This window comes from Lutra lutra, chromosome 16 (genome assembly GCF_902655055.1).
Source record: "Lutra lutra chromosome 16, mLutLut1.2, whole genome shotgun sequence".
Lineage (NCBI taxonomy): Eukaryota > Metazoa > Chordata > Mammalia > Carnivora > Mustelidae > Lutra > Lutra lutra.
In genome coordinates this window covers 46,363,531-46,378,382 of record NC_062293.1, presented here as the reverse complement: position 1 = coordinate 46,378,382, position 14,852 = coordinate 46,363,531, and the positions used below count along the sequence as shown (strand labels likewise).

Genomic DNA, 14,852 nt, shown 5'->3' with positions numbered 1-14,852 from the left:
TGCCTCTCCATCTACTTGTGATCTCTCTCTCTGTCAAATAAATAAATAAATAAAATCTTTTAAAAAAAAAGAAAGAAAGAAAGAAAGAAAGAAAGAAAAATGTCACCATTCTTCCATCCCCAGAAGATCAAATTGCTTTGTGTTCCTTTCTAAGTCTTTGTCCTTACGCATATATAGTATTTTTTGTGATTGTAATTTTTTTTTTTTAAGTTTTATTTATTTGACAGACAGAGATCACAAGTAGATGGAGAGGCAGGCAGAGAGAGAGAGAGGGAAGCAGGCTCCCTGCTGAGCAGAGAGCCCGATGCGGGACTCGATCCCAGGACCCTGAGATCACGACCCGAGCCGAAGGCAGAGGCTTAACCCACTGAGCCACCCAGGCGCCCCCCTTGTGATTGTAATTTTGGTATAGATATAATAATAGGACTTGTTTTTAACCCCCCTCGGTTGGCATTATAAACATTTTCCATATAGTTATAAAACAGTTATGAAGGTGATAACTATGTAAAATGTATTCAGGTAAAACAAAAATAGGAGGGAATGGAAGTGTCTGCCCCACTCACCCACCCAGCTGTTTGCATATCCAGAAGTGGCCCTTAACCCTTCCAGACTCTTTTTTTACCATATACACATGGGATCCTTTTTGTTTGGTTTTGGGGTTTGTTTTTTTGTACAACAGTGTGGTCACAATGTATATATGCTTTCTTTTTCTTTTTTTTTTTTTTTAAGATTTATTTATTTATTTGACAGACAGAAATCACAAGGAGGCAGAGAGGCAGGCAGAGAGAGAGGAGGAAGCATGCTCCCCACCGAGCAGAGAGCCCGATGCAGGGCTCAATCCCAGGACCCTGGGATCATGACCCGAGCCAAAGGCAGAGGCCTTAACCCACTGAGCCACCCAGGTGCCCCCGCTTTCTTTTTTTTAAGGTTTTATTTATTTATTTGTCAGAGAGAGAGACAGAGCACAAGCAGGCAGAGTGGCAGGCAGAGAGAGAGAGAAAGAGAGAGAGGGAAACAGGTTCCCCGCTGAGCAAGGAGCCTCATGTGGGACTCGATCCCAGGACTCTGGGATCATGACCTGAGCCGAAGGCAGTGGCTTAACCGACTGAGCCACCCAGGTGTCCCTATATATATGCTTTTATTCAAAGGTGATTGTGTGTGTGTGTGTGTGTATCAAGAAATATTCTTCATGCAATAATATCTGGACCAGCCCAGTCTTACTCCTATTTATTTATTTGAGAGAGAGTGAGAGAGAGAGAGAGAGAAGAGTGCACACACACAAGCAGGGGTCGAGGAGGGGGATGGGGAGAGGGAGTCTGACATGGAGCTCAATTCCAGGTTCCTGCAGTCGCATCCGGAGCCAGAGGCAGATGCTTAACCAACTGAGCCACCCAGGCAGCTCCTCAGTCTTAGTCCTTTTAATGACTGCAGACTAATCTCCTTATTGATTACTGTTAGATTGTTCCTAAAATTTCTATATATGAAACTTAAATTTTTTTTTTTAAGATTTTATTTATTTATTTGACAGTCAGAGATCACAAGTAGGCAGAGAGGCAGGCAGAGAGGGAAGCAGGCTCCCGCTGAGCACAGAGCCCGATGCGGGGCTCAATCCCAGGACCCTAAGATCATGACCTGAGCCGAAGGCAGAGGCTTTAACCCACTGAGCCACCCAGGCTCCCCTGAAACTTAAATTTTTTAAAGATTCTTTTACTACTGAACTTTTAAAAAGTTTTTTTGTTTTTTTTTTTAAAGATTTTATTTATTAGAGAGAGAGAAGGAAAGAGCACAAACGGGGAGCGGCAGGCAGAGGGAGAGTGAGAAGTGGGCTCTGAGTAGAGAGCCTGATTTGGTGCTCGAGCCCAGGTTATGACCTAAGCCAAAGGCGGATGCTTAACTGACTGAGCCACCCAGATGTCCCCCATATTTTTTTTAAAGATTATTTATTTGAGAGAGAGAGCAAGGTGGGGGTGGGCAGAAGGAGAGGGAGCATACTCCCCTCTGAGTGTGGAGCCAGATGGGGGCTCTGTGGGGTTTGATCCCAGACTCTGAGATCTTGACCTGAGCCAAAATCTAGAGTCAGCAGCTTAACTGACTAAGCTACGCAGGCACCCCAAAAGTGTGTTTTTTTCCACATAGTCACCCCAGAAGTGTGTGTTTTTTTTCTTAAGTGTTTTGTTTTTGTGTTTTTTTCTTAAGTGAATTTAGGGTAAGTCGCTGGGCTTTGCTAGAAAAGTTGTAGTACTCTTACCTATACGTGGAAGGCCAAAAGTTGTAGTACTCTTACCTGTACGTGGAAGGCCAAAGAGGTGTTTGGATGGCTAGGTTTTTATTTTGTTACCTGCTTTTTAGCTAGCACAGGGATCTGCATTTATGAGATTAGTTTGATCACAGTTTCTTGTCATTTGGCAAGTAAGATTTTGGGTTGTTTAGTCTGAGATTGTTAATAGTCACTTGCACTGTTCCAGAATCTTTTTTTTTTTTTTTTTTTTTTGCATGATATTACTATCTCATTGCTTATTTGACCCATGGGATGTAAAAGTTAAAAAAAATTTTTAGGGGGCTGCCTTGGTGGCTCAGTTGTTTAAGTATCCAGCTGTTGATTTTGGTTCAGGTTGTGAGATTGAGCCCCATGTTTGGGTCTGTCTGCTTAAGATTCTCTTTCTCTTCCCACTTTTCTCCTCTTTCTTCACCCCTCCCCCCACCAAAAGAAAAATCAGTCATGGATAAGTATGAGTTGGTGGAAGACACAACAAAAGACCATGGGTCTGCTTTTGGTTTTGTTCAACAAATTGTTATTCATAATTCTCACTATTACTATATTCTAATCAGATCTGTCATGTGGAACCCATAACTCTCCTCTCATCTCAGGAACCTTAGTCCTAATTTTCTTTCTCCTAATTTAATCTCTCTCCATCAATTGGCTTCTCTTTGACTTTTTATAAAATTGAGATAGAATTCACATACTATAAAATCATTTTATTTCACCTTTTAAAGACTTATTTATTTGAGAGCGAGAAAGAGAGAAAGCACATGTGTACCGCTGGGAGGGGCCGAGGGAGAGAAAAACTGAAGCAAACTGTGCTTGGCGCAGAGTCCTCCACGCGGCTCCATCCCACAACCCGGACATCACGACTTGAGCTGAAACCCGAGTCAGATGTTCAGCTGACTGTGCCATGCAAGTGGCTCTAAAATCATCATTTTAATATGTACAATTCAGTTCTTAATATGTCGCAGGGTTGGGGCGCCTGGGTGGCTCAGTGGGTTAAGCCTCTGCCTTCAGCTCAGGTCATGATCTCGGAGTCCTGGGATCGAGCCCCGCATCGGGCTCTCTGCTCTCTCGGGGAGCCTGCTTCCTCCTCTCTCTCTGCCTGCCTCTCTGCCTGCTTGTGATCTCTCTGTCAAATAAAAAAAAAAAAAAATGTCGCAGGGTTACACAAGCATCACCACTAATTCTAGAACATTTTCGTCACTCCCCAAAAGAAACCTATTCAGCAGTCACTCCCAACTCTGTCCTCTCTCTCTTTAGCTCCTGGCAACCACTAATCTTAATTTTGCTATATATTTGCATGTTTTGGATATTTTGTATAAATAGAATCATAATATGTGGTCTTTGTGACTTTCCATTGACTTTTTTTTTTCTTTTAAAGATTTTATTTATTTATTTGATAGAGACAGGGCAAGAGAGGGAACAAAGGGAGGGGGAGTGGGAGAGAGAGAAGCAGACTTCTGTTGAACCAGGAGCCCAATGCAGAGCTCCATACCAGGACTCTGGGATAACGACCTGAGCCGAAGGCAGATGCTTAACGACTGAGCTACCCACCCACTGACTTTAAAACATGTTTGAGTCTTCAATTAAAAAATTACTAATAAAATCTCCATCAATACCACCAATTATGCTGCCCCATCTCTCTTCTCCCTTGCACAAGAACTTCTTGAAGAATTGTTTATTTTTACTGTCTTCATTCTTCCCATACCATACTTAATCTTCAGCTCATTCCAGGGTGGTTTCTAATTCCACCTCTACCAAAGCAGCTCTTGGAAAAGGTCTCCAGTGGTCTTGTGTCACTAAATGCAATTTTGGTTTTCAGTTGACTTTTGAGAGGCAGGTTACTTTGCCAACACTGATCTTCATGGGCACCCTCTTCCCTTGGCTTCCTTGGCACCACACTTACTTTCACCCTTTCTGTCTCCTTGTGTAGCTTCCTTTGTAATGATTGTATGCACAGCCATTAAAGAAAGGAGTCTTTAAGGCTTAGTGCAGAGCTTTCTTCTTCTAATCTTGTATTTTCCCTTTAAGCATTCTCATCACTCTGGGGCCTCACTCCTTTGTTTGCAAATCGCTCCTACATTTGTTTCTTCAGACCAGTTTTCTGGGCTCTCTACCTGGAGGTCACTGCTTCCTCAGTATCCCTACTTGGATATCTCAGATTTATGATATTTATCCTAAAAAATGGTTCTCTGTTAGAGTTCCCAATTTTAGTGAATGGCACGGTTTATCCTGTTGAACAGGCTAGAACCCTAGGGAACATCTATGAATACATCCTTTCTCACCTCACATACAAGTCCACTAGCAAATTTGGTAAATTTTCCTTCCTGAATATCTCTTAATTCTTCTCACTTTCCCCTGGCTTTGCCACCACCACCTTTATCCAGCCTCTTAACTCATGTTAATGCAGTATTCCCTCCCCCCAAGTTTTTTCTTTGTTAATTTTTATTCTGCTCTCAGTAACTAGCTAAGTTACCTTTTCTGTCTTGTTCTAAGGTAATTCCACTCATTATTTAGGTTTCATAGCATCTTGTACCTATCTTTTACAGCATTCATCATAGTGACAATTTTAAATGTATTTGAGTGATTCTTGGATGAATACCTAACCTCTGTCAGACTGTCACTGTCGCGAAGGGAGAGATCGTGTCTGTATTTGCATACTGCGGCATCTCTAGCACTTTGCCCAATGTCTAGCAATAGTTGATACATGGTAAATGGGGGATGAATAAAGGCATAAATGCCCACTGTCACAACTTCTTCTTCTTTTTTTTTTATTTATTATTATTATTTTTTAAATATTTTATTTATTTATTTGACAGAGATCACAAGTAAGCAGAGAGGCAGGCAGAGAGAGAGGAGGAAGCAGACTCCCCGCAGAGCAGAGAGCCTGATGCGGGGCTCGATCCCAGACCCTGGGATCATGACCTGAGCCAAAGGCAGAGGCTTTAACTCACTGAGCCACCCAGGCGCCCCTGTCACAACTTCTTGAAAATTCTATTTTATTCTGTATAACTCAGTTGAACAAAGTGAAGTAATCTCTGCACCCAGCGTGGGGCTCAAACTCACAACCCTGAGATTAAGTCAGCCATGCACCCTGGGATAGAAACATTTTTATACTTCATCTTTGAAAGTACAGGGGAGTCAAGTACCCCAGCTTTTTTTTTTTTTTTTTTTAATCCACTGTTTGCAATACAGGTTACAGCCTGTCGGCCTGTGAATTGTTTAAGGCTTGCAGTTGTTTATTGCCCACACAGATTTTAAGAATCAGGGAAATTTCATATAAAATTATGGTTAGTTGGTTTCCTTTAGAAATTTTAAAGATCTGGCAAAATGGCTGGTAAACTCACTTGACATTAATTACCTGGAACTGGGTGGTGATCATACTCTTTGAAATGGCTATTTGTGTCATCTGGCATAATGCTACTAAAAGTGTGGCTTGTCCACAAACTGTTACTGTCTACAGAGATAAGGATCTTGTGCTACATGTTTAAGTTCAACAGACATTTCTTTGGTCAAATGACTTTCTTTAGTGTTCTAATTTACAGACCAGCACAAGCTCTCTATCTTGTTAGGGACTGGCATTTTGAATAGCACCATGTAAATATTTGAGTTTGTATTCCCTGATTTTCATAATTTTATTCAAAATGCCAGTGCAAAGTCACATTCAGAAGTTGTGGGAAAGTAATTATGTCATGTCAGGTGTCCTGCTGTTGCTGTTATACTGTTTAAGGTAATACTGTTCAAGCTTATTTTATAAGGTATCTAGGCTATTAAGTTTCTTTGATAGAAAAATTATGACTTTCAGATTTTCAGACTTTCAGATTTTAAGGCTTTGAACATAGACACTATTGGGACATAATTCATTTGTGTGTTTAGCCATGAAGCTTAATAGAGTAGGCTACTTTTACAAAATAAAGGATGTGAATTCATTCAAATGCCCTAGTGTGGTACTGAGAGTGAACTTTACATATGTAAAAATTCGATTTTTATTTCTTTGTCATTGAAGGAAATGAAGTCCCATCTTTTTCACAGATTTCACAGGAGTCAAATGCAGTATTCTTTTTTTAAGAAGATTTTATTTATTTATTTTTAAGATTTTTATTTATTTATTTGACACAGAGAAAGATCACACGTAGGCAGAGAGAGAGGGGGACGCAGGCTCCCCGCTGAGCAGAGAGCCCAATGTGGGGCTTGATCCCAGGACCCTGAGATCATGACCTGAGCCAAAGGCAGAGGCCCAACCCACTGAGCCACCCAGGTGCCCCAAGATTTTATTTATTTGACAGAGACACAGTGAGAGAGGCAACAGAAGCAGGGGGAGTGGGAGAGGGAGAAGCAGGCTTCCTGTGGAGCAGGGACCCCAGTACAGGGCTTGGACCCAGGACTCTGGGATCATGACCTGAGCTGAAGGCAGAGGCTTTAACCCGCTGAGCCATCCAGGCACCCCTAGAATGAAAAGTTTTTATAGATTTAATACCCCCCTTTTTAAGCTACATTTATCTTGTTGAACCTGAGATTGTACTGCTTTTAATTGATAAAGAAATCCAAAGGTAATAGAAGTCCTTTTTTTTTTTTTTTAATTGATTGGGGCAGTTGCTGTGCGATTGAGTGAAGCAGAAATGTGTTCGTGGTTGCTTGCTCATGGACTAATTCTCTTTTATTAGCCCCACAAATGACAAAATTAATATATATCTACTTAGATGTCTAGGAGTAGACTTAATTTTCCTTTAAATAGTCTTAATATATTTTAAAGAGAATTTTTATTGCTAGCATATATTGATACAATAAACTTCTACTTGTACTGTTTCGTAGAAACTGGTCTTTAAAAGCTCATTAGTCCCCACCTAAATGTAAGGGGGTTATCGCTTTTGAAATTACTGTCCTCCCTGGGGTGCCTGGCTGGCTTGGTCGCTAGAGCATGTGATTGTTGATCTTGGGGTCATGAGTTAAGCCCCATGTTGGGGTAAAGTTTACTTTAAAAAGTGGGGGAGAGGGGCGCCTGGGTGGCTCAGTGGGTTAAGCCGCTCGGGTCATGATCTCAGGGTCCTGGGATCGAGCCCCGCATCGGGCTCTCTGCTCGGCGGGGAGCCTGCTTCCTCCTCTCTCTCTGCCTGCCTCTCTGCCTGCTTGTGATCTCTCTCTGTCAAATAAATGAATTAAAAAAAAAAAAAAGTTAAAAAGTGGGGGAGAGTTCCTCTCTTCCAAATTTTGCTCTGGCATTTTGTATTTCTGCCTGTTCCTGCATATTTGCTTTTTCATCTCATTGAATGCTTTTTATCCCCACTCAAAAATTGATGGTTATTTGGTGAAAGGTAATGCCTGCTGGGTGTGGGGGCAGAGGGAGAAGCAGGCTCCCACTGAGCAAAGAGCCCAGTATGGAGCATGATCCGGGGACCCTGGGATCATGACCTGAGCCAAAAACAGACACTTAACTGACTGAGCCACCCAAGTGCCCTTCCCTGAAGCATTCTTTTTTTTTTTTTTTAAAGATTTTATTTATTTATTTGACGGAAAGAGATCACAAGTAGGCAGAGAGGCAGGCAGAGAGAGAGAGAGAAAAGTAGGCTATCTGCTGAGCAAAGAGCCCGATGTGGGGTTTGATCCCAGGACCCTGAGATCATGACCTGAGCCAATGGCGGAGGCGTAACCCACTGAGCCACCCAGGCGTTCCCCCTGAAGCATTCTTTTTTGTTTGTTTGTTTGTTTTTTTTTTTTTTAAAGATTTTATTTATTTATTTGTCAGGGACAGAGGGAGAGAGAGCAAGCGAGCACAGGCAGACAGAGAGGCAGGCAGAGGCAGAGGGAGAAGCAGGTTCCCTGCCCAGCAAGGAGCTCGATGTGGGACTCGATCCCAGGACCCTGGGATCATGACCTGAGCCGAAGGCAGCCGCTTAACCAACTGAGCCACCCAGGCGTCCCCCCCTGAAGCATTCTTAAAGGTCGTAAGAAACGATATATTCAAGTATACAGTGCAATTTTTGTATAGATAACAAATTTTGTGTACATTCCTGAAATCTAATCCTGTTCATCATAACTCTTCACAAATTGTTTTATTGTTAAAACTGTGTTTTTCTGAACAGTTTTTTAGAAGAGTAGATCATGTCTCTCGGGTGTGAGATTGAGCCCTGCGTTGGCTCTGCACTGGGAGTGTAGGCTGCTTAAGATCCTCTTTCTCCCGGGGCGCCTGGGTGGCTCAGTGGGTTAAGCCACTGCCTTCGGCTCAGGTCATGGTCTCGGGGTCCTGGGATAGAGCCCCGCATCAGGCTCTCTGCTCCGCAGGGAGCCTGCTTCCCCCCCTCTCTCTGCCTGCTGCTCTGCCTACTTGTGATCTCTCTCTCTCTCTGTGTCAAATAAATAAATAAAATATTTTTAAAAAAAAAGATCCTCTTTCTCCCTTCTGCAGCCCCCCCTTCAAAAAAATAAAGAATAAATCATGTCATCTACAAACATTGATTGTATATTCCTTAATATGTGTTAATAGTGTTATTAAATGCTTACTATCATAAAGCAGAAGGATAATGTTAGATATCAGACTAGGGGATAATGGAAATGTTTAATGATGTTTGGTTATTCATAACTATTCTATTCAGTAACTTTTTTTTTTTTTTTAAGATTTTATTTATTTATTTGCCAGACAGAGATCACAAGTAGGCAGAGAGGCAGGCAGAGAGAGAGAGGAAGGGAAGCAGGCTCCCTGCTGAGCAGAGAGCCCGATGCGGGGCTCGATCCCAGGACCCTGGGACCATGACCTGAGCCGAAGGCAGAGGCTCTAACCCACTGAGCCACTCAGGCGCCCCTCTATTCAGTAACTTTATTGATTGTTCCATGTCACTATAATTTGCTCTACAAATATTTAAGTGAGTACCATCTTACTAATTCATAGTATGCATCATAAACTCTTAAAATTTTACCAGGAAGGACCCTTGGATTTTTGTTTTGTTTAATCCCTTAGTTTTATAGATGGAGAAACCGAGACCTAAGAATTGAAGTGACCTTCAGTCCATGGCTAGTTGATTGCAGAATCGAGATCGGACTCCAGATTTCTGAACTCCCATACCCTAGGATGTTTTGCTGTGGGTGATGGTGGAGCTTGGGTCCCTGGTATCTACCTGAAGTTTCCATGGTAGCCAGGTGGATAAAGCACTCTTCCTTCTGTCTGGGCATTGAGTTTTTCAAATGATTGGTCACTTTATCGCTAAGATGGGAACATAAAACTTAGGCCAGAATTTAGAGCAGTTTAAAGCTCCTTTTCTTAGTTCAGTCCCATCTACTGGCTTTCTGCTCCCTTTTCATTGCCCCATTTATAAATAAGATCTTTGGTTTTGTTTAAACGTTTCAACTTTAGTAGCATTTTAACATTAAAATAATTAAATTTGGGGCGCCTGAGTGGCTCAGTGGGTTAAGCCGCTGCCTTCGGCTCAGGTCATGATCTCGGGGTCCTGGGATCGAGCCCCGCATCGGGCTCTCTGCTCAGCGGGGAGCCTGCTTCCTCCTCTCTCTCTGCCTGCCTCTCTGCCTGCTTGTGATCTCTCTCTGTCAAATAAATAAATAAAATCTTAAAAAAAATAAAATAAAATAAAATAATTAAATTGGTACAAGTTTCTTAAAAAGTTAAATAAAAGTATTGTATCGGATGAAGACTTGCATGTGGCTGTTTAAAACACCATTGTTCATGAGAGCCAAAAAGCGAAAGAATCCAAATGTTCATTAAGTGGTGAGTGGATAAACAAACCACTAATGCAGTTATTCCTGCAGTGGAATATTATTTGCTACAGTATTGGTGAACCTCACAAACGTTGTGGCAAGTGAAAGAATCCAGACATGAAGACCACATATTTTATGATTTGATTTAGATGAAATGTCCACAAGAAGGAAATCTGTGGAGACAAAAAGAATGTTAATGTTTGCCTAGAGCTGACAGTGGAAATAAGGAGTGGCTTGCAAATGGCCGTGAGGTGTCTTTTTTGGGATGATGGAAGTGTTCTAAAATTGGATTGTTGTGATGGTTGCCCAACTCTTACTATAATAAAAACTGTTGAATTGTATACTTACGAATTTTATGCAAATTATACCTCAGTAAAGCTGCTAAAAATAGTTGTATTTAAAAATTATTATTTGTGGGGCGCCTGGGTGGCTCAGTGGGTTAAGCCGCTGCCTTCGGCTCAGGTCATGATCTCAGGGTCCTGGGATCGAGTCCCGCATCGGGCTCTCTGCTCAGCAGGGAGCCTGCTTCCCTCTCTCTCTCTCTCTCTGCCTGCCTCTCTGTCAACTTGTGATCTCTCTCTGTCAAATAAATAAAATCTTTAAAAAAAAATTGTTATTTGTAATATCTAATATCTTTTTTTTTTTTTAAGATTTTATTTATTTATTTGACAGAGATCACAAGCAGGCAGAGAGGCAGGCAGAGAGAGAGGAGGAAGCAGGCTCCCTGCTGAGCAGAGAGCCCGATGCGGCTCGATCCCAGGACCCTGAGATCATGACCTGAGCCGAAGGCAGCGGCTTAACCCACTGAGCCACCCAGGCGCCCCTGTAATATCTAATATCTTAACCTATTTTCATTATTAAGCGTTTTATACTGCTTTCCACTTTTAAATGTGATTTTTAACAAGTGCTGAAGTCAAATGATGTTAATGATAATAGTAAAAATAGCCAGCGTTTGTATAATAGTTACTATGTACTAGGCATTATATATATATAATACATATATATATAACTTTTCTCAGATATTTCATAGCAATACTATGATAGAGGTATTATTATTCCCATTTTACAGCTGAGGAAACAGTCTCATGGAGGTTAAAAAACTTGTCCAAAGTCCTATAACTAAGTAAGGAGATGATTGGGCAGGAATTGGAACAGAGGCACTCCTGTCCTCCATGTTCTTATGTGAAAATGCAGTGTTGTCAGTGGAAACTTACACTGTCTTTCATACATTATGTCTGTGTAAACACCCATATGTGTTTTTCATTGTCCTGAACGTTCTATATAGCCATTTATATATGGTCTCCTAGAAAATTCACACAGGTGTTGGTATTGTCTGGCTGCCATAGTTTGTGTAGCATAGTGAATCTTACTAATCAGTGTTCTTTTTCTCCACTCCTCAGTCTTAATTTTAAAGACCCTGAAGCAGTCAGAGCTCTGACCTGTACTCTCCTAAAGGAAGATTTTGGACTTTCTATTGATATTCCACTGGAAAGACTGATTCCTACAGTTCCCTTGAGACTCAACTACATTCATTGGGTAGAAGATCTTATTGGTCACCAGGACTCTGACAAAAGTACTCTCCGAAGAGGAATTGACATAGGTATATATGGTTTTAAATTCTATATAGTTTTAATATCTTTTTTTTTTAAAGATTTTATTTATTTATTTATATGAGAGAGAGATATCACAAGTAGGCAGAGAGCAAGCAGAGGAAGAGGTGGAAGCAGGCTCCCCACTGAGCAGAGAGCCTGATGTGGGGCTTGATTGCAGGACCCTGAGATCATGACCAGAGCTGAAAGCAGAGGCTTAATCTACAGAGCCACCCAGGCGCCCCAATTCTTTTTTTTTTTTTTAAGATTTTATTTATTTATTTGTCAGAGAGAGAGCGAGCAAGAGCAGGGGGGAGGGGCAGAGGGAGGCACAGACTCCCTACTGAGCAGGCAGGGAGCCTCAATCCCAGGACCCTGAGATCATGATCTGCCCCAAAGGCACATGCTTAACCAGCTGAGCCACCCAGGCATCCTTTAAATTCTTTTTTAGCTAAACATAAGTTTCACTAATTTTGCAAAGTCAGTTTCTTTGTAAACTTCTCTTCTGGATATTTGTGTGAAAGAAGCGGACTACAGATACTACTGTTCTTATTTGCTACACTTGGGCTTTTCTGCCATTCATTTCTCTTAAGAAGGGATTTTTAGCACCAAACAGGGAGCAAGGGTGTAACGGTGCAGAACGCAAATGAGACTCTTGTTTTCTTAGCTTTTCAGATTACTGTATTGATGTCTGTATCTTTTGGACATTATTTTTACTCTGAATTATTTGGTGTTAGTATAGTAGTCCGCATATTGAGATATTATAATGATGACCATTTGATAAAAGATTATGTGGGCTGAATACTTCCAGGAATCTCTTGGATGATTATTAATCATTTAATTGGCATTTAATCTAAAATTAAAGATAGGAAAAAAGTCATTAATTTTAAGATGTTCTCTTAATTGCAAACTTTTACCAAAAAAAGGCTGTCTGGCTTATTCATTTGAGAGATTAAATGGAAATACAGAAGCAAATGAAGCTAGGGTATGTTTTGTAATTATAAATAGGTAGTGTGTTAATTTGATAGGGTTAAGAAAAATTTTTAATCCTTTGGCCTTTACTAATCCTTTATGGGAAAAAAGCTATGTGGCTCTATTTCTAATCATAATAGAGTTAATTTATAGGAAAGATACTTTCTAGATAGTAGTAAATTTTTTTTTTTAAGATTTTATTTATTTATTTGACAGACAGAGATCGCAAGTAGGCAAAGAAGCAGGCAGAGAGAGAGGAGGAAGCAGGCTCCCCGCTGAGCAGAGAGCCCAATGAGGGACTCGATCCCATGACCCTGGGAAAATGACCTGAGCTGAAGGCAGAGGCTTTAACCCACTGAGCCACCCAGGTGCCCCGATAGTAGTAAATGTTTAATTTTTGATATTTGCATGCATTTTTAGTAAGCATTTTTCAGTCCCCCTCATAAATGGCCTGTTCAGGTCATTTATTGCCTCCTCTGTGGACTTTTTCTGGTTTTCTCTTCTCTGTTCTAGTCACTCTTCTCCCCTTTGAGCTTACTTTCCTGTACATGGCCATTAGATGTTGGGAAGGCTGGCCTTTAGCCCTTTTCTTTTGTTTTCTTTTTCTTTCTTTCTTTTTATTTTTTTTTAAGATTTTATTTATTTATTTGACAAACAGAGATCACAAGTAGGCAGAGAGGCAGCCAGAGACAGAGAGAGAGGGAAGCAGGCTCCCCACAGAGCAGAGACCCTGATGTGTGGGGCTACATCCCAGGACCGTGGGATCGTGACCTGAGCTGAAGGCAGAGCTTTAACCCACTGAGCCACCCAGGTGCCCTCTTCCCCGCCCCCCAAGATTTTATTTATTTATTTGAGAGACAGAGCCAGAGAGCATTAAGTGCCCTCAGGTGCCTGTCTTTAGCCCTTTTCTTAGCATCCTAACTCTAGGCAATTTCATCCACATTTATGACTATTTTCCACCTCCATGCAAATAACCCACAAATTTATGTATTCTGCCTACTAGTCCCCAGTGTCAGAAATACCCCTATCTCAAGAACATTTCAGACTTTGCCATGTCCAAGACCAGACTCAAATTCTTTTCTTTTTGATCTTGGTCCTCTTTCTTCGTTCCTTATTTCAGTGAATCCACCACAGTTCACCTGTCATCCTTGATACACCTCCCCAGTCTCACTGAGAATGTCTGTCATCATTTCCTTTTGGTTGGTCTCTTAAATATTTCTTGGGGCACCTGGGTGGCTCAGTTGGTTAAGCATCTGCCTTTGGCTCAGATCATGATCCCAGGGTCCTGTGATCAAGTCCCGTGTCAGGCTCCTTATTCAGCAGGGAGCCTGCTTCTACCTCTGCCTGCTGCTCCCCCTGCTTGTGCCTTCTGTGTGTGTGTGTGTGTGTGTGTGTCTGTCTGACAAATCTATAAATCTTTAAAAAATATATTTTTAAAATCATACACTTCTCTCCATCTCTAGTGTCACCATCTCAGTCCTAGTCACAGTCATCTCTCATGGTCTGCAGAATTAGTTTTTTTTTTTTTTTTTAAGATTTTATTTATTTGTCAGAGAGAGTGAGGGCACAAGCAGGGGAATACAGCAGGCAGAGGTAGAAGCAGGCTCCCTGCTGAATAAGGAGCCTGACACGGGACTCGATCACAGGACCCTGGGATCATGATCTGAGCTGAAGGCAGTTTGCTTAACCAACTGAGCCACCCAGGCTCCCCCCCCCACCTCCAGCAGAGTTTCTGGCATATAGTAGGTGTTCAGTAAATAATTTGTTGAATATTCATGGATAAATACATCATTCTTTCAGCATTCAAAATTCTGAACACCCTGTATGAGCTAAGTCCTATATAAAAATGAGGGGTTTAGCAGAGGTTCTGCACTTTTATGTTCACAGCAAAGATTGGCTGATGGGTTATAGAAAGCTTAAAAAGTGTAAGAGCATACTTGTTACTAATTTATTTTAATTATGCCCCAAACTGTCTAAAATAACACTTGGGGATATAGGAGGTTAATGGATTTTAGCTCTTCACAAGGGGCACCCTTGCTGAAATCACATTCATTCTAATTAGGGTTTTATATAAATTCTTCCCCAGACTCCATCATTTTGCTCTAATTCTATGATTATACACTTTCCATTTTTATTTATCATTACAGGGATTATTATCCATTTTAAAATGTCATTCAGCTTTCTGAGGGGACTAGGATGTTAGAATTCAAGTCTTCTTGGTCTTAAGAATTGAGAAATTTGATTTTTTGTGGCGGCGGGGGTAGAGGACAGGTCATTTACCTGTATTTATTACCCTGGAGGTACCTGATCTGTGGGCAGTG

At 41.3% G+C, this 14,852-nt stretch overlaps 1 protein-coding gene across 5 annotated transcripts in view; it reads left to right on the top strand.

Annotated features, from left to right (window-relative positions):
* The window catches only part of METTL16 (methyltransferase 16, N6-methyladenosine), a 100,909-nt gene that overhangs the window by 20,709 nt on the left and 65,348 nt on the right, over window positions 1-14,852 (top strand). For 4 of the 5 annotated variants that reach the window (XR_007123522.1, XM_047708512.1, XM_047708513.1 and 1 more), the window contains one exon: window positions 11,371-11,570. Coding sequence is in view for 3 of the 5 variants with exons in the window: in XM_047708512.1 (XP_047564468.1) it covers window positions 11,371-11,570 (200 nt within the window). In the remaining 2 variants the exon portion in view is untranslated. Of the gene's footprint in view, window positions 1-9,226; window positions 9,398-11,370; window positions 11,571-14,852 lie in introns of all 5 variants that reach the window. The other variant, XM_047708514.1, reaches the window with a different exon arrangement.